The 24,679-nt window shown below is 40.0% G+C and overlaps 1 protein-coding gene and 1 pseudogene across 1 annotated transcript in view; both read left to right on the plus strand.

Annotated features, from left to right (window-relative positions):
• Yme1l1 (YME1 like 1 ATPase) overlaps nt 1–24,679 on the plus strand; it is a 46,248-nt gene that overhangs the window by 6,829 nt on the left and 14,740 nt on the right. The window contains exons 2-9 of the mRNA XM_045149231.1: nt 266–397; nt 2,089–2,251; nt 5,671–5,769; nt 8,392–8,501; nt 11,959–12,109; nt 15,374–15,457; nt 17,063–17,145; nt 20,187–20,277. Coding sequence (XP_045005166.1) covers nt 266–397; nt 2,089–2,251; nt 5,671–5,769; nt 8,392–8,501; nt 11,959–12,109; nt 15,374–15,457; nt 17,063–17,145; nt 20,187–20,277 — 913 coding nt within the window. The remainder of the gene's footprint in view (nt 1–265; nt 398–2,088; nt 2,252–5,670; nt 5,770–8,391; nt 8,502–11,958; nt 12,110–15,373; nt 15,458–17,062; nt 17,146–20,186; nt 20,278–24,679) is intronic.
• LOC123460900 lies at nt 21,508–22,503 on the plus strand (annotated as a pseudogene).

Consider the following 24,679-nt stretch of genomic DNA (forward strand, 5'->3'; position numbering starts at 1 on the left):
GAGTGCTGGGATTAAAGGCGTGCGCCACCACGCCCGGCTCTAACACAATTTTTTAATACATAGTTTTGCTGATTTTGTGTATGGTACTGGGGATTAAACTCAGCATTGTGTGTAGTAAGCTGTTCTATCACTGAACCACATGCAGTTTTGATTTGCAGTATATGTTAACTTTTAACATATCCTGACTCTTGACTGGGTAAAGGAAATTATTTCTTTTTTTCTTTTGAAAGAGCATGCTACTTACTTTGACCATTGTTTTTTTCAGGTTACAGTTCCTCTCAGTCATCTCATCAATGCCTTCCATTCACCAAAAAACATACCCATTTCTGTCAGCACTTCAGCTTCTCAAAACCAGCATCGTGATGTCGTTCCTGAGCATGAAGCACCTAGCAATGAGGTAGTGGTCTGTTACTTGAGCCTGTTGATACAGTATTGTTATTATTTTTTTTTAATTTATTTATTTATTTATTTGAAGCGACAGACACAGAGAGAAAGTCAGATAGAGGGAGAGAGAGAGAATGGGCGCGTCAGGGCTTCCAGCCTCTGCAAACGAACTCCAGACGCCTGCGCCCCCCTTGTGCATCTGGCTAACGTGGGACCTGGGGAACTGAGCCTTGAACCGGGGTCCTTAGGCTTCACAGGCAAGCGCTTAAACGCTAAGCCATCTCTTCAGCCCAGATACAGTATTACTTTAATCATAGTTGAGAAAATTCCCCCCCCCCCCCCCCCCCCCCCCCGAGGCAGGGTCTCACTCTGGCTCAGGCTGACCTGGAATTCACTATGTAGTCTCAGGGTGGCCTCGAACTCACGGTGATCCTCCTACCTCTGCCTCCCGAGTGCTGGAGAAAATATCTTTAGACATGTATACCAATGTATTTTGTGACGTTAACTTAATTTTTATAATTAAAGATAACTAATTCTGGTTTTTATCATACATATTGAAAAATTACATTGGTCATTGTTTTAAAATATTTGTATGAAATAGGTGCTCTCACGTGAAAAAAAAAAAACAACAAAAACAACCCAGTCTGTTGGGCTTGTCTCAAAAAATAAATAAATAAAATAAGAAATTTTTAGAAAGGGAAGCTTGACATGGTAGAGCATGCCTTTAATCCCATTGGTCAGGAGGCAGAGATAGAGGATTGTTGTGAGGCCAGTCTGGGATTTCAGAGTGATTATCGGGTCAGCATGGGCTAAAGAGACCCTACTTAGGGAAAATTTTTCTTTATTACAAAAAGGAATTGGGTTGGAGAGATGGCTTAGTGGTTGAGGCAGTTGCCTACAAAGCCAGAGAAGCCAGCTTTGATTCCCCAGTACACATGTAAACCTGATGCATCTGGAGTTTGTTTGTGGCAGCTAGAGGCCCTGATGTGCCTATTAAGCTCTTTCTCTCTCTCTCTATCTCTCTGCCTCTTTTTCATTCTCTCTCAAATAAATTTCTTTTTTACAAAAGGAATCAGATTTCAGTTGTTCATACACGGCTAGAACCCTATGTACAATGTTCCTGTAATTTGTAACATAAGTATTACAATGTCAGTAACAATCTTGCAGCCTTGTTTCTCGAAGTCCATTTTAGTTTGATCAGTATATTGCACTAAGCCTTCTAGGTTCATTCTGTGAAACTCTGCCATGTGTGGGAGGAGATTGGCTCTACTTAAGTGTTGAACTGCTAACAGACCATGGAGCTCTACAGTAACCCGGAACAAGGGGGGAAACAGTTCACCATTTTTAGTTTTATACTGAGGTGCTAGGTTGGAATAAAGTGGTATAAAAAGCAAAAAAGCAAACAAACAAAAAAAAAAGGAATCAGGCTGGAGAGATGGGTTAGCGGTTAAACCACTTGCCTGTGAAGCCTAAGGACCCAGAGATCGCTTCTCCAGAGCCCACATAAACCAGATGCACATGGTGGCACATGAGTCTGTAGTTCATTTGCAGTGGTTAGAGGCCCTGACATGCCCATTCTCTCTCATTAAAAAATAAATACAAATAAAGCTGTAAAATTTAAAAAAGTAAAAGAATCAATGCATACTTACATTTGAAACATTTAAATAATATTAATGTTAATTTGATTCACTTAATCTTTTACAGCCTGCACTTAATTTAAGGGACCTGGGGTTGTCGGAATTAAAACTTGGACAGATTGATCAACTGATAGAAAACCTACTTCCTGGATTTTCTAAAGGCAAAAATGTTTCTTCTCATTGGCATACATCTCATGTCTCTTCACAGTCCTTCTTTGAAAATAAGTATGGTATGTTAATATCTTTGGTTCTAACTAAAATAATTGGCATAGTTTATTAGCATTTACTATGGGTCAGGTTTTTTCTGATGTTCTTTTTGACTTACAGCTTCTTATATTTATATATTATTGATTGATAGAAAGGTTTTAAAGTGTATTGAGAATTTTTACATACAATTTACCTTGTTTCCATAATGTTGACATTTTATGTAACCATGATATGTTTATTAAAACTTAGAAATTGATACTGGTATAATACTGTGTGTCTGTCTACAGACACATGCACCCTGTGAACAGTCAGGAACCTTAGCCAGCAAACCACAGTGATTCTCCTGTTTGTGCTCTACACAGGACTATTATTATAGGCATGTATGATTATGCTAGCTCTTTATGTGGGTGCTAAGGAATTAGGAATAGGTGAATCAGGACCGTCATGCTAGCACAGCAAGCACACTTATTTCTCCAGCCCCAATAGTTGTTTTTGTTTTGTTTTGTTTTTCAGTCATGGTCTTACTTGAGCACAGACTGACCTAGAACTCACTCTGTAGCACCAGGCTGGTTTTGAATTCATGATGATCTTCTTACCTCCTGAATGATGGTGCTTATATTTTTTAATTAAGTTTTGTTTTGGGTTTTGAAGGTAGGCTCTCGTTGTAACCCAGGGTGACCTAGAATTCACTGTGTAGTCTCACACTGGCCTAAAGCTCACAGTGATCCTTCTACCTTGGCTTCCTGAGTGCTGGGATTAAAGGCATGTGCCACTATGCATGGCTAGATTATAACTTTTTTAAAATTTTTTTATTCTTATTTATTTGACAGCAACAGACAGAGAGAGAAAGAGAGAGAGAATGGACGTGCCAGGGCTTCCAGCCATTGCAAACGAACTCCAGACACATGTGCTCCCTTGTGCATCTGGCTAACGTGGGTCCTGGGGAATCGAGCCTCAAACCGGGGTCTTTAGGCTTCACAGGCAAGCACTTAACCGCTAAGCCATCTCTCTAGCCCTTTAAATTTTTTTTTGGTTTATTTTTATTTATTTATTTGAGAGCAACAGACAGGAGAGAAAGAGGCAGATAGATAGAGAGAATGGGCGCACCAGGGCCTCTAGCCACTGCAAACGAACTCTGTATGCATGCGCCACCTTGTGCATCTGGATTACATGGGTCCTGGGAATCAAGCCTCGAACCAGGGTCCTTAGGCTTCACAGGTAAGTGCTCAACTGCTAAGCCATTTCTCCAAGTGTGTATATATGTGTGTGTGTGTGTGTGTGTGTATAAAATTTTATTATGTAGAAACTTTGTATGGACACATTATGTATTGGTATCATTTCCATCCACCCTGCCCCCTCTCCACTGAGAGTCCTCCTTAGTGAGATTACTGGTATTCACCATGGAGTAGTGGGTCATGAGTTGTGAGAGCAGCAGTCATTATGCAGGGGCCAGGGGAGGGCATTGCCTCTTGATAATTCCTCCTAAGTCTGCTTTAATATTGAGTTCTCAGTGACTTCTGGATTTCTGTTTTGATGTGTTTTGAGTATCCTCAGTGTCTGTCTCTATCACCCTGGTGCAGGCTGTTAGGTTGCCATGGAAGCAGCACTCTTGCTCATCTCACCAATTCCCCTGTGGTTTCACCTTGGCCCTAGCTGCTGTGCTAGAGGTGATTCACCTGCTGACAGGGGGGTTAGCTATTTATTCTTGTCTGTTAATAAGTATCTATTCTTGTCTTGTCCTCCATTCTCACTGCTTTCAGAAAAAGGAAAGCAGATTCTCCAACAGAGATTGAGAAAAGGATAGGCTAAAGGGGGTAGGCACTGTTAATTTAGAGAGATCAAAAAAAAAAAAAAGTGTGGCCTTACTTTTGGCCAAAGACTAGTGGGAACTTCTCATTGGAGTCCATAATCTTGGTCTCCATGGGATCTAAATTAAATTTTTTTCACATTTTAATATTTTACTTTTATTTATTTATTTGAAAGAGAGATACAGAAATAGGCAGAGAGAGAGAAAGAATGGGTACGCCAGGGCCTCTAGCCACTGTAGATGAACTCCAGATGCATATGCCCCCTTGTGCATCTAGCTTACATAGGTCCTGGGGAATTGAACCTGGGTCCGTTGGCTCTGCAGGCAAGCACCTTAACCACTAAGTCATTCTTCCAGCCCTGAAATTAAATTTTTGTTCCTGTGTGTATATGTGTGTAGTATACGTGAAGGTCATAGGACAAGCTTGCGTGTCATCCTCTGGTCTGTGTTTTTTTTTTTTTTTTCCTTCTTTTTTAGTAATTTATTTATTTGCAAGGGGGAGAGAGAGACAGACAGACAGACAGACAGGGCATGCCAGGGCTTCTTTTCAATGCAAATGAACTCCACATGCATGTGCCGCATTGTGCATCTGGCTTTACATTGGGTACTGGAGAATTGAACTTGTGTGTTTATGCTTTCCAGGCAAGTGCTTTAGCTGCTATGCTGTCTCTCCAGCCCTCATCTTATGTTTTTGAGATAGGGTCTCTCATTGGCCTGGAGCTTACCAATTTCAGTTCATATGCCCAGATCCACATAAATGGAGGCGTGGCCTGCCACAAGTGTTCTGGAGGTGGAGAGAGAATGGGTTTTGGGACAAGTTTGCCTAGCTTTGGGTTCAGTAAGAGATCCTGTCTTGGGCTGGAGAGATGGCTTAGCGGTTAAGCGCTTGCCTATGAAGCCTAAGGACCCTGGTTCAAGGCTCTATTCCCCAGGACCCATGTTAGCCATATGCACAAGGGGGTGCACGCATCTGGAGTTCATTTGCAGTGGCTAGAAGCCTTTGCACACCCATTCTCTCTCTCTTTCTCTTTTTGTCATTCTCAAATAAATACAAAAAAAAAAAATTAAAAAAAAGAGATCCTGTCTTGATAAATTAAGTGGAGAGTGATTGAAGAAGACACCTGATGTTAACCTGTGACCTGCACACATGTGATTGTGCACCTCACACACATGTGCCCACACATATTAGTATATGCATGTCACATACATACAAAGAATAAGTCATGTAACCGTAACTAATATAAAATGAAAAATTGAGATATACATAAACAATGCAGTAGGTACTATAAAAGCAAAGTGGTACCATGAACAAGTAAAAGGTAAAACTTATATTGTGATTTAAAAAAAAATAATTTACACAGGCTGGAGAGATGGCTTAGTGGGTAAGGCACTTGCCTGCAGAGAAACGAGTGTTCGGTTCCCCAATACCCATGTAAAGCCAGGTACACAAAGTGGCACATGCACCTGGAATTCATTTGCAGTAGCTAGATGCCCTTGTGTGCGCTCACTCTCTCACTCACACACACACACACACACACACATACCCACACACACATAAATAAAAGTTGATATTTTATCATTTTTGTGATTTTGGTTTGGCAGTTAGGAAATTTACTTTTTGCAATTTCTTTCCAGGTTTCTTAGATATGTTCAGTACTTTACGTTCCTCCAGCTTGTACAGACAACACCCAAGAACTCTTCAAAGCATTTGTTCAGATCTTCAGTCCTGGCCGGGTATGAAAAACTATATTTATTTTGAAAAACAATAGATTTGTTTATTAAGATTTTATTTTCTTCCTGTTCTTGATTATAAATATCTAATTGTAATCCTTGTAGGAGAGCGTTTGGAATTTGTTTATGTAATTGTTTCCTTGTTTTTGAGACAGATTTGTGTGTGTGGGTTTGTTTTTCGAGGGTCTCACTCTAGTTCAGGCTGACCTGGAATTTACTATGTGGTCTCAGGGTGGCCTCAAACTCATGGTGATCTTCCCACCTCTGCCTCCTAAGTGCTGGGATTAAAGGCATGTGCCACCATGCTTGGCCCTAATTTTCTGTCTATCTTGAAAAATAATTTTTTTATTTTTATTTATTTATTTTTTGACAGAGAAATAAGGAGAGAGAGAGAGAATGGGTGCGCCAGGGCTTCCAGCTACTGCAAATGAACTCCAGACGTGTGCACCCACTTGTGCATCTGGCTAACATGGGTCCTGGAGACTCAAACCTCAGTCCTTTGGCTTTGCAGGCAAATGCCTTAAATGCTAAGCCGTCCTCCAGCCCAAAAAATATATTTTTTTTTCACAGTTTGCAAAAAATAGTTTCAGCCACTTTAAAGATCTGCAAATAAAAAGTATAAAGTTGAAGTCCTAGAAGTAGATTATTTCATGAACTCTTACTTTGGCCATCTGTCTCATGCCAATTATTGTTGCACTCAGGAGATTGAGGCAGGCAGAGCATTCTGATTCAAGGTGAGTCTGGGCTACAAAGTAATAGCCTGTCTCAAAAAAAAAAAATAGTAAAATAGTCTTAGTTTGTCTAGAAATATAGTTCAGTTATTGGTAACATTGCCCAACATGTGCATGCATATGCAAGCTTGCCTTCATACCCAGCACCACAAAACTCAATAAATAGATATTAGCTTGGGATGATCCTATAGCGCAAACAAAGTGCACAGAACACTTGAAAGAAACAGCTGTGTTATCTTTATGCATAACTAATAGATAAGTAACAAAGTGAAACAAATGTGCATTATATAGCATAAGCATGTATACTTGGCTTTCACTTATATATCTGTACATCAAGCTAAGAAATACTATCTATAACATATACAAAACAACAAAAATGAAACATGGAAAGGACAAGAATGATCAGTTAAGAAAAAGGCAGTCTTGCTGGGCATGGTGGCTCACACCTTTAATCTCAGCACTTGGGAGGCAGCGGTAGGAGGATCGCCAAGAGTTTGAAGCCACCCTGAGACTACATAGTGAATTCCAGGTCAGCCTGAGCCAGAGTGAGACCCTACCTCGTAAAAACAAAAAAAAAAAAAAAAAAGAAAAAGGCAGTCAATAAAGGTATTTTCAGAATTTTCCCTCAGATTTATCTAGCCAGTGCAAGGGCTTTGTTTTTCTTCTCCCACATTAGACATTTGTACAGATAGACACCTAGTCTCTGGCCATACCACCCTGAATGCACCCAATCTCATCTAATCTTGGAAGCTAAGCAGGGTTGGGCCTGGTTAGTACTTGGATGGGAGACAAATTGACACCTAGTGTTGGCCAAGGGTATGAAGGAAAAGATACTCCTGTTTGTTAAGTTGACATAGACTCCTTAAAAGGTAGTTTCTTCATGTCAAAATTTGATCCACAACCTCACATTTTGGAATTTAGTGTTTTATGTTGAAGTATACATGTGTTATAATAATGTTCACTGGACTATTTCTGGTAATGAACTGTGGGTAAGCTGGGATCATAGTATAGTATAGAGAGCATGCTAAGCTTGAGTGAGGCTGGAGTTATGTCCTTAGCACTAAAAATAAGGTTTTTTTTTAAGGTTTGATTTTTATTTATTTATTAGAGGCAGAGAGGGAGAGAGAGAATGGGCATGTTCGGGCCTCTAGCCACTGCAAATGAACTCCAGATGCATGTGCCACCATGTGCATCTGCCTTACGTGGGACCTGGAGAATTGAACCAGGGCCTTAGGCTGCGCAGGTATGCGCCTTAACTGGTCTCCCTCTTTCCCTCTCTCACTCTCTCAAATAAATAAATAAATTTTTTTTAAGTGAAAAAAAATAAGCCAGGCATGGTGGCTCATGCATTTAATCCCAGCACTCAGGAGGCAGAGGTAGGAGGATCACCATGAGTTTGAGGCCACCCTGAGACTACATAGTGAATTCCAGGTCAGCCTGGGCTAGAGTGAGACCGTACCTTGAAAAACCAAAAAAAAATATATATATATATATATATATAAAACAAAATAAAGTGAAGCAAAGAGAGATGCATTTTTGTATACATGTAAGAAAGGGTATAGAATGAGAGTACTTTGGGAAATAAGTTTGAGGTTTAAGTAATGAGACATTACTTGATCATTTTTATTTTGAGCACTTAGTAGTTACTAAGAAAATAAAAAGCTAATTGCTTATGTTCAGTACAGTTCAAGGACTCAACTTTGTTTCTAAAGTGGCATAATATCTAAAATATTTAAAATTCTTGAAAAAAAAGACAACAGAAAAGAGAAACAATATATTGAAGCCAGACCAAATAACTCTCCACAGCTTATATACTGACATGTCAGATTTTAGACTCTTAATCATTTTTCTTTCTTATTACAATTTACCACATTAAGGATACTGTTTTGTTCAGTTTTCATACAGTCTCGAGGCTTTAAAACATTGAAATCAAGGACGCGACGTCTTCAGTCCACCTCTGAAAGATTAGCAGAAGCACAGAATATAGCACCATCATTTGTGAAGGTAATATTTTATGTTCTGGAAATTATTAATTTCCAATATATAGAAACATATGAAGACTTTCAGATTTCTTTTGTTAGCTGAGGATTCCGCCACCTTTTTTTTTTTTCAAGGTACATTCTCATTTTAGCCTAGGCTGACTAGTTACAGGCTGGCCTCAAGCAGCAAACCTCCTACCTTGGCCTCCTGAATTAGCATCTTGGGTAATCATTGTACCTACAAATCCTTTGACTAATAGACTTGTTTATATGTCATCTCATTTTTTCCCCCTGCTATCCTTTCCCTGCTTATGTGTTCCTATACTAACGCATAGTGTTCACTCCAGCTGCAAGCCTGGTAAGCAGTGTAGATTTACCTATCCTTTCTCACCTCTCGCATCCACTAATCACTTGTGTGTGTGACTGTACTGACGAATACTGTCCACCCAAGCTGCAGCCTGGTGAATAGTCTGGATTTACCTGTCCTTCCTCACCTCTCACACCCACTAATCACTGAAGACTTTATGGATCCAGTTTCCTAAATATTCTTCATTTATTATTTTTTTTTAGGTTTGCATACAAAGTAATGGGTTTCATCACAATATCTTCATACTCTCATTCTTTTTGAGGCAGAGGTAGTGACCCTAACCATTGAACCAGGCTAGCCAAATGATAAACCATTAAACTATGCTACTAGCTAAAGTATTTCTTTTTGTTTTGTTTTTTGAGATAAAGGTCTCCAAATATAGTCCAGACTGGCCTACAATTTAAGGGGATCCTTTTGTCTCAAGTTCTCAAGTGCTGGGATTAAAGGCTTGAGCCACCATACCAGCAAATATTTTTGCAATGTTTCTTTACATCTTCAGATCTGATACCTTTTATGTCTTTATTTTTTTCCTAGCTTAATAAGCACTCATTTACTCTTATTGCTTCTAGTCTTGGTACTTCCAGTTTTTCTCCCAAATTTCACCCACCAGTGCTTCTAAAAGCAATCTAATTTTATTACTCTTGCTTTATTAACCAGATCAATCTAAAATAACAGAGAATTTCATTGTTTGGCCTTTATTGACCATTGTTCTGGTTTCAGCTTTAAATATATTGGTTATTCTAACCCTGATCATCTTTGGGCATTTAAGTCTTGGCAATCACTAATACTTCATGAGCAGTATTTTGCTGTCAGATTGGTCATAGTCTTTTGTTTGTTTCCTGTGTGTGTGTGGAAGGGGGTTGTTTTGTTTTTGTTATTTCGAGGTAGGGTCTCACTGTAGCCCAGGCTGACCTGGACTTCACTCTGTATTCTTAGCTGGCCTTGAACTCAGAGTAATCCTTTTACCTCTGCCTCCCCCGAGTGCTGGGATTAAAGGTGTGTGCCACCATGCCTGGCTTTTTTTTTTGAGATATGGTCTCACTATAAACTCAAAATCCCCTTGTCTCAGTCTCCAAAGTGCTGAAATTGCAGTTACCTGCCACAATACCTGGTAACTTGTCCGTTTGTTTGTCTGAGGCAAATCTCATGTATTGCAGGCTGGCCTCAAACTTGCCATATTTATCTCTACTTCTCAAGTGCTAGGATTATATAAACACAAACACCTGGGGATCCTAAGCCTTGTGAAGCTAAGCAAGCACTTAACTAACTATGCTGTGTCCCCAGGTCTTTGTGTGTGTTTTTGTTTTCCTAATAAAGAATTGTCTTCTGTCAGTAGTATTTGTCGTATCATCATATCTGCTGTTTGTAGCACAATATCAAAATTTTATTTGTTGAATCTTGTGTGTGTGATGGCATGTGTGTGGACATCAAAATGACCTGAGTGTCAGTCTTCACTTTCTACCTTGTTTGATGTGGGGTCTCTTGTTGCCCCTGTTTGCCTGAGAGCTTCTGGAGATTCCTTTTCCTCTGCCTCCCATGTTGCCATAGAAGCACTGGGATTGCAGCTATTTCTGCTGCTGCGCCCAGCTTTATGTAGGTTCTGGAGATTCAGAGTCAGGCCCTCATGTTTGCATGGTAAGAACTTTATCCAATGAGCTATCTCCCTGGTCTCAAAATTAATGTTACTTTAATTTTTTGTTTGTTTTTCATGGTAGGGTCTTGCTCTAACTCAGGCTGACCTGGAATTTACTGTGTAGTCTCAGGGTGGCCTTGAACTCATGGCAATCCTCTTACCTCTGCTGCTACCACACCCAACTAAAAAAAAATTTTTTAAATGGTTTTTTGAGGTAGGGTCTTGCTCTGGGCGAAGCTGGCCTGGAATTAGTCTCAGGCTGGCCTTGAACTCATAGCAATCCTTCTGCCTCTAGAGCATCTAGCCACTGCAAACAAACACTATACACATGTATCACCTGTGCATCTAGCTTACATGGGGACTGGGGAAGCGAACCTAGTAGGTCCCTAGGCTTCACATGCAAAAGGCCTTAACTGCTAAGCAATCTCTCCAGAGCAAAAAAAAAAAAAAAAAAAAAAAAAAAAAATTATTTATTTGCAAGCAGGAACACAGAGAGGAAATGGGCACACCAGGAACTCTTGCCACTGCAAACATAATCCAGATGCATGTGCCATTTTGTGCTCCTTGCTTTATGTAGGTGCTAGAGAATTGAACCTGAGTCAGTAGGCTTTACAAACAAGTGCCTCTAGGTACTGAGCTTTCTTCCCAGGCTCCTCTAATACACTGAAAATCTTCAGATCAGTGACCTGTTTTAAATCTTTAAATCTTCAGAACTTAACACAAGTATAGCATACGGACAAGTATACAGTGAACATTTAATAAGCTATTGAAGCTTTTCCTCTAACATAGTTAAAATGATAAGAATATGAGGCCATTAAGCCTTAGGATAGGGGCTTAGAAGATAGCAGGTAAAGGTACTTGCTTGCAAAGCCTGCTGGCTTGGGTTTGATTTGCAAGCCACCCATGTAAGCCTGACACAAAAGGTGGCATAAGTGTCTGGTGTTCTTTTGTAGCAGTAGAGGCCCTGGTACACACGTATAACCCTGTGCATGCACACACATACACACGCATGCAAATGAAAAATTTAAAAATTAAAAAAATATAAAACATATATTCTGTTAATTGGCTTCAGCTTACTATTTGGGGGGGGGGGGTTGGAGGTAGGGTCTTGTTCTAGCCCATTCTGACCTGGATTTCACAATGTAGTCTCAGGGTGGCCTTGAACTTACAGCGATTCTCCTACTTCTGCCTCCTGAATGCTGGGATTAAAGGCATGTGCTATACACCTGGCTACTGAAGTTTTTTTTAATAGAAAATAATGCCTTTTTCTTTAAGTTATTGATTCACATTTAGGATCCTTATGTATCCTTGTCATTGCCTACATAATTTATTGTTGAATCTTAATCTATTTCTTTGCATTAGAAATATAAATTATATTCTAGACTTCTAATTTTTGTGGGTTAGCATATTAATGGGGAATGTTCCTGCTATAGCTAACTCACAGTGTTTTTTATTGTTGTTGTTGTTGTTTAATGTATTTAGGGATTTCTTTTGCGGGATAGAGGAACAGACCTTGAGAGTTTGGACAAACTTATGAAAACTAAAAACATACCTGAAGCTCATCAAGATGCATTCAAAACTGGTTTTGCAGAAGGTTTCCTGAAAGCTCAAGCACTTACACAGAAAACCAATGGTAAGTTGATTTATGGAGAGTAATTGGGGCTGGGTAGGTAGCTCAGATAGAAATATGCTAGCCATGTAATCATGTTGACCTGTGTTTAATCTCCATGACCTATGTAAAAAGCTGTATGTGGGGCTGGAGAGGTGGCCTAGAGGTCAAGGTACTTGCCTGTGAAACCTAAGGACCCAGTTCTGATTCTCCAGTACCCACGTGAGCCAGATGCACAAAGTGGTGTATGCGGCTGGAGTTTGTTTGCAGTGGCTAGAGGCCCTGATATGCTTGTTCTCTCTCTATATTTGTTTCTTTCTCCCTCTCAAGTAAATAAAAAGAAAATATTTTTAAAAATAAAAAAGGTGATATGGAGGGATGGCTTAGTATTTAAGGCACTTACCTGCAAAGCCTAAGGACCCAGGTTTGATTCTTCAGTACCCACATAAATCCAGATGCACAATGTGGCACATGCATCTGGAGTTCATTTACAGTGGCTGGAGGTCCTGGTGTGCTCATTCTCTCTCTCTCTCTCCTTGCAAATAATAAATAAAGCTGTATGTGGCAGTGAGTATCTGTAGACTCAGTAATGGGGAGGTTGGGACAGGAAGTACCTGAGGTTTGCTGGCCACCTAGCCTAACTGAATTGGGGAGCTCCGGCTTCAATGAGTGACCCTGTCTTAAAAAATAGTGAGCTGGGTATAGTGCCACCCACCCTTAATCCCAACACTCAAGAGGCAGAGGCAAGAGGATCATTGTGAGTTTGAGGCTAGCCTGAGACTGCATAGTGTATTCAAGGTCAGCCAGGGCTAGAGTGCAAAACCCTACTTCAAAAAACAAACAACAGTCCTGGAGAGATGGCTTAGCGGTTAAGCGCTTGCCTGTGAAGCGTAAGGACCCCGGTTCGAGGTCGGTTCCCCAGGTCCCACGTTAGCCAGATGCACAAGGGGGGCGCACGCGTCTGGAGTTCATTTGCAGAGGCTGGAAGCCCTGGAGTGCCCATTCTCTCTCTCTCCCTCTATCTGTCTTTCTCTCTGTGTCTGTCGCTCTCAAATAAATAAATAAAAAATTAAAAACAAAAAAACAAAAAACAAAAAGCAAGTAAAGACACCCAACATTGACTTCTCTATCTACCTGCACACATATGTGCATGTGCCTCATGTACACACATGCACATGAGTACATGCACAAACAAAAAAAAAATCTTAAAGCTGGGTATGGTGGTGGACACCTTTAATCCCACCACTTGGGAGGCAGAGGTTGGAGGATCACCTTGAGTTTGAGACCACCCTGAGACGACATAGTGAATTTCAGGTCAGCCTGGGCTAGAGTGAGACCCTACCTCCAAAAATGACAACAAAGGGCTGGAGAGATGGCTTAGCGGTTAAGCGCTTGCCTGTGAAGCATAAGGATCCCGGTTTGAGGCTCGGTTCCCCAGGTCCCACGTTAGCCAGATGCACAAGGGGGCGCACGCGTCTGGAGTTCATTTACAGAGGCTGGTAGCCCTGGCACGCCCATTCTCTCTCTCTCCCTCTATCTGTCTTTCTCTCTGTGTCTGTTGCTCTCAAATAAATAAATAAATAATTGAAAAAAAAAATGACAACAAAAACCAATTAAAAAAAGAACAAACAAACAAAAAACAAAACTCCACAAGAATGGATCAAATATTTTAATGTTAGACTGAAAACTCTGAACTGTGAAGCTACTCATGAAGCCAGATCCCAATCTCATACCTTGTACAAACATTAATTCAAAATGGATCATTAAAGACTTTAATATAAGATCGAAAACTCTGAAACTACTAAAGAAAAACAGATGAATCACTTCATGATAAAGTTGTTGGTAAGGACTTTCAGAAAAGAACTCTTAACTGCTTAGAAAATAATTGCAAGAATTGACAGAGGGAGTATATGAAATTAAAGCTTCTGTCCAGCAAGGAAGCAAAGGAAAGTAACATTTTGCACAGTAGAAGAAAAGCTTTGTCAACTATATATATATCTGGAAGTATTTTAATATATCTAGAGTGCATAAAGACTTTCAGAATATTTAATTATGAAGAAGCCACATATTTTGTAGTCAGTAAATTATTGAATTAATTAAATGCTTAGTTTCCAAAGAAGAAATACAAATGGTCAGTAAAAATATGTGGGGGGGGGGCACACACAATCCTTAGACATCATGGAAATGCAAAGTAAAACCACAGTGAGGAAAGCTGGCTATTGTGGCTCTCACCTATTATCCCAGCTATCAGGAGGCTGAGGTAGGAGGATTTCTGTGAGTTAGAAACTAGTCTAAACTACCCTGAATCTCTCTGGTCAATCACCTCTGCATTTCTTTCCCTTTGCAGTCACTAGTTGCTCTCTGGTGAGTTTTGCTTTGTTTTTGTTATTTTTCTCTTTTCCAGGTGAGAGTCTTACTTTAGTCCAGGCTCACCTGGAACTCACTCTGTAGTTCTAGGCTGGCCTCAAACTCACAGTGATCTTTCTTCCAAGTGCTGGAATTAAAGGTGCTCTAGGGGCTAGAGAGATGGCTTATGGTTAAGACACTTGCCTGCAAAGCCTCAGGGCCCAGATTCAATTCCCCAGTATCCACATAATCCAGATGCACAAGGTGGTGCATGCATCTAGAGTGAGTTTGTAGTTGCTAGAGGCTCTGGCATGAATATTTATGAGTGAACCCTTATGTAAGCTATAGACTTCAGTTGATTAAAAAAAAATACTAATGCTGGTTCATTGATTATAACAAATCAAGTACACAAATGCTTAATGTTAATAGGGACAAGTGGAAGGTGGGTAGTATAATATAGGAATTCTATACTTTGTGTCATTTTTTTTTTGTAGACACCTTTCATCCTTTTATTTTTTTAATATTTAATTTATTTATTTGAAAGAGAGAGGAAGAGGCAGAGAGAAAGAGAGAATGGGCACATCAGGGCCTCTAGCCACTGCAAATGAACTCCAGACGCATGTGCCCCCTTGTGCATCTGGCACATGGATCCTGGGGAATTGAACTGGGTCCTTACGTTTTGCAGGCAAACACCTTAACTGCTTAGCTAAGCTATTTCCACAGCCCCATCCTTTTATTTTTTATTATTTATTCATTCAATTTTTGTGGTTCTGAAGATTAAACCTGGGGCCTCATGCATGCTAGACAAATACTGTCCACTGAGCTATGTTTTAAGCTTGAAATATAGCTTGTAGTAAATTAAAATCTCAGGCAGTAACCTAATGTTTGTATTTGAGTGAGTTGTCTAATCTCATTTGTCTTTAATGCAATTTTTTTTTTCAGATTCCTTAAGGCGAACTCGTCTGATTCTATTTGTATTGCTGCTGTTTGGCATTTATGGACTCTTAAAAAACCCCTTCTTATCTGGTAAAGACTCATTCATTTATCATGATGTGATTTTTTTTTTTTTTCCCTTTCTAGCATTTGGTTTTATTGCTTGCTTCCCTGTCCCCCAGACCTAGAATTAAAACAGTCACCTAAGGTGGTAGTTTTAGTCATAGGTGAAAATAGGATTGGTATAGTAGTCACTTGGTAGGGGAAGAGGGTGCTGGTATGACATGACAGGTCCTTCCCATGTAGTTCTAGGCTAAGAGTTCAACAGATAGATAATGGGGAGCTGCTTCCCTAAAGGGTACCTTTAACTTGTTGAGTAGCATGGAAGGGATATTTATCCATGTCTCTTTCCCATTGTACAATGGGGAACTCATGATTCAGGATGTCTTTGGCCGGTTATGGAAGCCCCCTGGTTCAATTCCTGGAGTACCTGCATGTTGTATTAGAAGGCCTTCATGATCCTTGGGCCTCTAGGCTGTGGTGCAGGATCGGCATACTGGCCTTGTAGAACTGCTTGAACTGATGGGTGACATTCTCAAACTTGATCTTTAAAAATCATTTTAGAAAGTATGAACTGTTACTATCCCTTCTAGAATTAGTGTTTAAAAAAAAAATTTATTTGTTTGAGATACAGAACAGGCACACCAGATGCATGTGCCACCTTGTGCATCTAGCTTACATGGGAACTGGAGAACCAAACCTAGGTGCTTAGGCTTTGCAGACAAGTATAACCGCTAAGCCACCTCCAGCCCTGTTTGTTTTGTTTTTAATGTGTGTGAGAATGCACATACAACTCTGAGCACTCGTCTTTGGAGGCCAGCAGGCGATCTTTTGTGTCATCCATAAGAACATGGTCTGCTTTCATTGAGGAAGAGTCTCACACAGGCCTAGAACTCAGCAGTTAGGCTATCTTGTCTGGCCAGTAAGCCACAAGCACCTCTTGTCTTTGCCTCCCCAGTGCTAAGGCTACAGGTGTGTGCCTCCAAGGCCTGACATTTTTGTGAGTTCTGGGGTTGGAACTGGGATTCTCATTCCCGTGAGGCAACCCCACCCCCTAAAGCTATTGTTGTCTGCCTGTTGTCCTCACTTGTGTGCTCTCCCTCCTTACTCTTCACTTGACCTAATCATCTCTTTCTTCTGCATTTCACTGTATGTGAATGCCAATAGTAAGTCTTAGATAAAGGCTGCTATTAAAAAAAAAAAAAAAAGCCATCCAGGCATGATGGCGCACACCTTTAATCCCAGCACTCGGGAGGCAGAGGTAGGATTACTGTAAATTCCAGGCCACCTGAGATGATGTAGTGAATTCCAGGTCAGCCTGAGTTAGAGTGAGACTCTACCTTGAAAAACCAAGGAAAAAAAAAGCCAGCATTTTAAATAATGTTGACTCTTTAACACTAAGTTTCCTAAGTGATTTAATATGTTGATCACTAGATTATAAGAAAAAATTCTTGTATATAACTGGAATGACAATATGAGTCCTTTTAATGTGAATCATTTAGTCCTTGAACATGGTCTAGAAACTCACAAGTCTTATTTTTTCTCTTTGATTTAATGTTTGATTTTCTTGGATCTCTACAACATTTAAGTTTTCTAGACTTTGCTATCAAATAATAACACATATTTTCTTCTTGTTAGTACGTTTCCGGACAACCACAGGGCTTGATTCTGCAGTAGATCCTGTCCAGATGAAAAATGTCACCTTTGAACATGTTAAAGGAGTAAGTTAAGATTCCATTACCTTCATTGTATATTATCTAATTGATACTCTATAAAAGGTCAGCATTGGTAATAAAAAGTTGTTCTTGAATAGATAAATTTATGTCAGGTAATGTTGCTCGCTTTTAACATTTTAGTCGATGGCAGTGGTAGAAGATCAAATTTTACTGCATGGTAGGGCTTAGTATTAACTTGTAGAAGAGCAACATAGTGTACTGTGGTTAGGTGATTTCTGCCAGCAGTGCGAGCCTGACTGCAACAGCTCCTCTAGAACATAAGGGGCAGCAAGATAAAGACGTTCTCGGAAGTCCTTATTCACATTGTTAAGGCTGCGTTACATAAAGTCATGCAGATATATCAGAAATATTTAACTCTTTAACTATAACCTAGTATTTATCAATTCTGTTCATTAAAGAAATATATAATCTAATGTTTTACAAAGTGGGATAACAAAGTATTTACATAGTGCAGTTATAAAGAACAGGTGAAAAAGTAACACTTATTAACTACTATGTGCAAAGCACAAATATCTGTGAGAACTGAAATTTGTTAAGGTCATATAAACCATTATAAGTATAAAAATAAAGAGATGGCTCAGCAGTTAAAGGTATTTCTTGAAAAGCCTGATGGCCTGTGTTCAGTTCCCCAGTACCCACTTAATGCCAGATGAGACACAAAGTGGAGCATGCATCTGGAGTTTATTTGCAGTCATACTCAGCTGTCGCTCTCCCTCTTTCTTTTTAGCCCAGACTGACCTGGAATTCACAATGTAATCTAAGCCTGGCCTCAAACTCTTAGCAATCCTCCTACCTCTGCTTCCCAAGTGCTGGGAGTAAAGGCATGCGCCACCACGACCAGCCCTGCCTCTCTCAAATGAATAAGTACATACTTTGTTAAACGACAAAGGGGCCCCTCTTTGGAAAGGGAGCAGGGATGAGGGAAAGGATGGTACACAAATGTGATGTATCCTTACTAAGTATGTCTATAATTAATAATTTGTTTTAAAAAGGGATGGAGATGACTTAGTAGTTAAGGTGCTTGCCTGCAAAGCCTGAGGACTTAGGTTCAGTTCCCCAGTACCCGTGTAAGCCAGCTGCACAAGGTGGTGCATGCATCTGGAGTTCATTTTCAGTAGCTGGAGGCACATCCATTCTCTCTATCTCTCTTTCTCCAATAAATAAATAAAATAGTTAAAAAAAAATTTAAGCTGGGCATGGTGTCACATTCCTTTAATCCCAGCACTCAGGAGGCAGAGGTAGGAGGATCCTTGTGAGTTCGGAACCACTCTGAGACTACATAGTTAATTCCAGGTCAACCTGAGCTAGAGTGGGACCCTACCTTGAAAAACTGATAACATGAACAAACAGGGCTGGGGAGAAGACTCAGGCTAGAGGCACTTGCTTTTACAAAGTCTTCTGGCCCAGGTTTAGTTTCCCAGTACCCATGTAAAGCCAGTTGCACAAAGTGGTACATGCATTTGTTTGTCTGTTTTGGTCTTAGTTTTGGTTTTTTGATGTAGAGTCTCACTCTAGCCCAGGCTGATCTAAAATTCACTATGTAGTCTCAGGGTGGCCTCAAATTCACAGCGATCCTCCTACCTCTGCCTTCTGAGTGCTGGGATTAAAGGCATGTGCCACTATGCCTGGCTGAATGAACCTATCTTTGTTATCAGTTCTTAACTCAAGAAAGATACCCAGAACCCCAGAGCTTCCCAGAGCTTCTTTGCATTTGTCTCCTCACACTAAAGATAGTCATGGTCATGTCAGGTATGGAAGGTTTTACGAATGCAGTACATATCAATGGTTCCTTTTCTCAGTGGCTTGTCTTTTTTTGCCCATCTTGATGTTTACTATCCTCCTATGTTATATGGAGATGTGGTTCATCTGGCCTCATTGCACAAGATTGTATTAGTGAATGTTGAAATACTGTATGTTTTTGTTCTAATGTAGGTGGACATTTTGGTTGTTTCTAGTTTTGGACTCAAATAGTGTTAGTATGAATAATATTGTCTTGGTGAAACACAGGTACACATTTTCTTGGGTCTAGGGTTGAGCAGAGCTTTATTTCCAACCATTAACCTTAAAAAATGTGAGTAAAATTTTAATGATTCAATCAGAAAAACTTCAAAGACCATTGGAATGTTGAACCAAAAATGAAAAATTTCCCAACTCTTTGTTAAATCTGTGTGTGTGTAAGTACAGACATAGGTGTGCCATGGCTCACGCGGAAAGATCAGAGAAAACTTTCAGGTGTCATTCCTTGGTTTTCACTTTATACGACGTGGACCTATATTCCCTCCCATGGAGCTGGTCTCCTGTCCAAGTAGAGAGTGGTTGGTTTCCCCCATAACAGGCATGCCAGTATTGCATCAGTTGGCACATTTGGCCTGGTTGGCCAGTCTTACGGCTTGCAGGGTCCACTGCTGTTTACCACTGTTGATGAATTCTGTCCCCCCTAAGGCTGCATGAATCATAAATCTTTCCAGCTTTCTGATAGTCCCCAGGGAGGAGGTTTTCAACTCAGCTCCAGCTTGATTTCTCAGTGACTTGTAGACATAAGTATGTGGAGTCTTTAGCAATAGGATCTTAACCATGTAGTTCTGATGGGCAAGGAAGAGCTTTGGCAATGGCTTGTAATGTTCCCTCCCTCATACTCTTTAATAGTGATATTTTCTGGAAATGTTTCAGGAATGTTTCCTAGAAATATAGTCTTAACATGAAAATTCTAGGTTTTCATGTTGCAGCTTGGTCCTAACATATGTCTGATACTTTAGTGTGGTTTTCTCTACTCTCTTTTACCCTAATTAGTTGGCTTGTTTTTCCACTGGGAACATGTAAAGACTTCAAAGGATATCTGTTATAAAAGTTATATAAGTTCACTGAACCCTTGGAAATAAGAATTGGGAGAAAATCAATTGTGTACTAAAAAGGGAGAACATTTTTGCATGTTTTTGTTTTATCAAAATTCATTCCACACCTACATTGTTTGATTGTCAAAGAGGAGGTCTTGATCATCTGATTATTTGTAAATTGTGTTATTTAAGGTGGAAGAGGCCAAACAAGAATTACAGGAAGTTGTTGAATTCTTAAAAAATCCACAAAAATTTACTGTGCTTGGAGGTAAACTTCCCAAAGGTATGACACTTTCCTTTGATTTGATGTCAGAAAATTCTGTGATATATTACCAATTTTATCATACTTTAACTGATGGAAATGTAGTTCTTATTTTTAAATATATGAAATGTGTCCTTATTTCATATAGGTCTATAATGTTTGACATTAGACACTGAGTTGCACAAATAGTATAAAATATTCTCACACCATTAGCCCACACTTACTAATTATTAACATTTTGTTCCTTTTGCCTCTGTTCATTGGCTCTTAGCCATTTGAGAATTAGTTAGAGACATAATGCTCCTTTGCCTCTAAATACGTGGGTATACATTTCCTTAAAATAAGGGTATTCTGGCCCAGGATGGTGGTGCATGCTTTTAGGAGGACAGAGGCAGAGGTAGGAGGATTGCCATAAGTTCGAGGCTAGCCTGGGCCTACAAAGTGAGTTCCAGGTCAGCCTGGGCTAGAATGTGACCTTAACTCAAAAAAACACACAAAAAAATGAGGATATTCTTTTCTATAACTCCACTATAATAATAACTAAAATGTACCCTTTAGATTTAAAGCTGTTAAGTTTATTGTTCTTTTTTTTTTTTTTTTTTTTTTTTTAAGTCTCAGGGTGGCCTTGAACTCATGGCAATCCTCCTATCTTTGCTGGGATTAAAGGCACGTGCCACCACACCCAGCTCAAAGTTAAACATTTGTTGGGAACTGTGAAGATGATCTTTGCAATTATGAAGAACAGTTGCTAATTATATTTAGTACATTTTTTGTTTATTTGTTTGTTCTTGAGGTAAGGTTTCACTCTAGTCCAGGCTGACCTAGAATTCACTATGTAGTTTTAGGGTGGCCTTGAACTCATGATGGTCCTCCTACCTCTGCCTCCCGAGTACTGGGATTAAAGGCATGCACCACCATGCCCAGCTATATGTAGTACTTTTATCAGTTATATGGTTTTCTTTTTTTTTTTTATTTGTCCTATTAAAAATACTCAGTGTGGGGCTGGAGAGGTGGCTTGGCAGTTAAGGTGCTTGCTTGTAAAGCTTAAGTACCTAGATTTGACTCCCTAGAACCTACATAAGCCAGATGTAGATGCATATGGCATGCGTCTGGAGTTTTTTTGCACTGGCTGGAGGTCCTGGTGCAGGCACACTCTCTATTGCTGTCAAATAAATAAAAATATTTTTAAAAAATATTCAGTATGTAATTGGAAAGTAGGAATTCAATGAAGAGTGGATTTGGTTGGGGGAAATGGGGATGGTGGGAAAGAATTATCATGGTCTATTTTCTATACTTATAGAAGTGGTCAATAAAAAGTTTTTAAAAAGCTGAGCATGGTGGTGGATGCCTTTAATCCCAGCACTTGGGAGGCAGAGGTAGAAGGATTGCCATGAGTTCAAGGCTACCTTGAGATGACATATTTTTTTTTTAAAGATTTTTTTTTTAAATTTTTATTTATTTATTTGAGAGCGACAGACACAGAGAGAAAGACAGATAGAGGGGGAGAGAGAGAATGGGCGCGCCAGGGCTTCCAGCCTCTGCAAACAAACTCCAGATGCGTGCGCCCCCTTGTGCATCTGGCTAACGTGGGACCTGGGGAACCGAGCCTCGAACCGGGTCCTTAGGCTTCACAGGCAAGCACTTAACCGCTAAGCCATCTCTCCAGCCCGAGATGACATATTTTAATTCCAGGTCAGCCTGAGCTAAAGTTAGACCCTACCTCAAAAGACAAAACAAAAAAAAATTTAAAAAATAGCTGGTCATAGTGGTACATGCCTTTAACCCCAGCACTTGGGAGGCAGAGGTAGGAGGATCTCCATGAGTTTGAGGCTGCCCTTAGATTACATAGTGAATTTCAGGTCAGCCTAGGCTAGAGCAAGACCTTACCTCGGAAAAAAAAAAAAAAAAAAAAAAAAGAGAGAGAAAAGAAAGAAAAAGAAAAGAAAAAAGATCAGTAGACTGGAGCCTGGATGTTAGTGTGGTTTCACCAGGTCGAAGGTGTCCTCTTAAGCTCACACTGACATGGAACCTGTGGCTGCCATACAAATACAAAGTACTCAGTGCTTCCGAAAGTACACCTTTTCCAGCAGTCTTGGAATTTACAATAGTAGAACTTAAAATTCCTGCAGCAACAAGTCCAGTTATTACCAGTAATGGAATAGGGATCAGTCCTGTTTGGACTGCTGGGAATGGTAGCCTGGTTCAGAACTAAGAATTACTCTAAGAGATTGTGTTGGAAGTTGTTAATACATGCAAGTTGGAGTACAGTTACCTCTCAGAATATTGATATTTGTTGTTGCTGTAAAATTGAAATCAGGTATGTAAGATACTATGAAAATACTTAAGAACTAGAGCTCCGGTAGCACAATCGGTTAGCACACATTACTTATGTGAAAACTACGAATCAATGAAATAAAGTGGCTCTTCTGTCCCTTGTTCATACTTTTTTTAAAAAAATATTTATTTGTAAGCAGAGAGAGAGAGAAGAGAGACAGACAGAGAATGGGCACTTCAGGGCTTCTAGCCATTGCAAATGAACTACAGATGTATGTGTCCCTTGTGCATTTGGCTTACGTGAGCCCTGGGAAATTGAACCTGGGTCCTTTGGCTTCATGGGCAAAAGCCTTAACCACCAAGCCATCTCTCCAGCTTCCTTGTTCATACTTTTTGGTTTTTCGAGGTAGGGTCTCACTCTGGCCCAGGCTGACCTGGAATTAACCTGTCATCTTAGGGTGGCCTCCTACCTCTGCCTCCCGTGTGCTAGGAGTAAAGGCGTTCGCCACCACGCCCGGCTGTTCATACTTTTTAAAAAAATGATTGTTATATATTTGCAAGGAGAGAGAATGAATGAAGAATGGGTGCATCAGGGCCTCTAGCTACTGCAAATGAACTCTAGATACATGCAGCACTTGTGCATCTGGCTTTACATAGGTAAATAGGTACTGGAGAATTGAACCCAGGTTGGTAGACAAGCACCTTAACTGCCGAGCCATCTGCCCAGCCTCCTTGTTCATACTTCTCACCTGAAGAGGGAAGGATTATGGGTGGAGGGTATGAGCCGATGAGTGCTACCCTACAACAGTAGAGAGTTCACTTGTGGCAAATGGATCTTCCAACTTTGCTTAATAATTCTTTTATTCTGTTTGTTTGTTTGTTTGTTTATTTATTTATTTATTTGACAGGAAGAGGGAGAAAGAGAGGGAGGGAGAGAATGGGTGTGCCAGGGCTCCAGCCACTGAAAACGAACTCCAGATGGGTGTGCCCCCTTGTGCATCTGGCTTACGTGGGACCTGGGGAATCAAACCTGGGTCCTTTGGCTTTGTAGACAAATGCCATAACTGCTAACCATATCCCCAGCTCTGATTAATAATTCTTACCAAGACCATTTGGAAAATTAAAATTTACTTAATCTTATGTACTTGTCTTTGAGTTAAAATATAAAAGGATTATGGGTCATAGGCGACAATTAGCTTGATACCATCTGACTTGAAAAATCATAGTTTGATTAACTAGTCTGCTGAAGTTAATGTTTCAATGAAAAACTGTTGTAGTTTTTTATTGTTTAAGGTTTTATAAGTTTAAAGCCTCATATGTCTAATAAATTTTAATTTCATATTATGAAGCCAAAAATTGAATATTTATATTTTATTTTTATGTGAGAGAGAAAGAGGCAGAGAGAAACAAGGAGGCAGATAGAGAGAATGGGCACGCCAAGACCTTCAGCTGCTACAACCTCCAGAAGCATGTGCTACCTTGTGCATCTGGCTGTGTGGGTCCTGGAGAATAAAACCTGGGTCCTTTAGCTTTGCATGCTATTTCCTTAACCATTAAGCTGTCCCTTTAGCCTGAAACGTTGAATTTTTAGATATAACCATTGTGTTACTAATACGTTGATGTTTTTATATCAAGTATGCAATTATTTATAATAGAAATAAAGTGGAAACATCCTTTGTTGAGTTATGCATTCTTTCAATACCAACTTATATGACAGAAATCATAAAGAAGGGTTGGAGAGATGACATAGCTGTTAAGGCATTTGCCTGTCAAGCCTAAGGACCCAGGTTCAATTCTCCAGGTCCCATGTAAGCCAGATGCACATGGCGGCACATGCATCTGGAGTTCGTTTGCAGTGGTTAGAGACCCTGATGCACCCATTCTTACACACACACTCTCTTTCTTTCTCTCTCTCTCTTTTTTTTTTTTTTTTTTTTTTTTTTGGTTTTTCGAGGTAGGATCTCACTCTGGTCCAGGCTGACCTGGAATTAACTCTGTAATCTCAGGGTGGCCTTGAACTCATGCTGATCCTCCTACCTCTGCCTCCTGAGTGCTGGGATTAAAGGCATGTGCTACCACGCCCAGCTGCTCTTTCTCTTTGTCTGTAATAAATAAATAGATTAAAAAAAGAAAAAAGAAATTATCAAGA

Source organism: Jaculus jaculus, chromosome 5 (assembly GCF_020740685.1).
Source record: "Jaculus jaculus isolate mJacJac1 chromosome 5, mJacJac1.mat.Y.cur, whole genome shotgun sequence".
NCBI lineage: Eukaryota > Metazoa > Chordata > Mammalia > Rodentia > Dipodidae > Jaculus > Jaculus jaculus.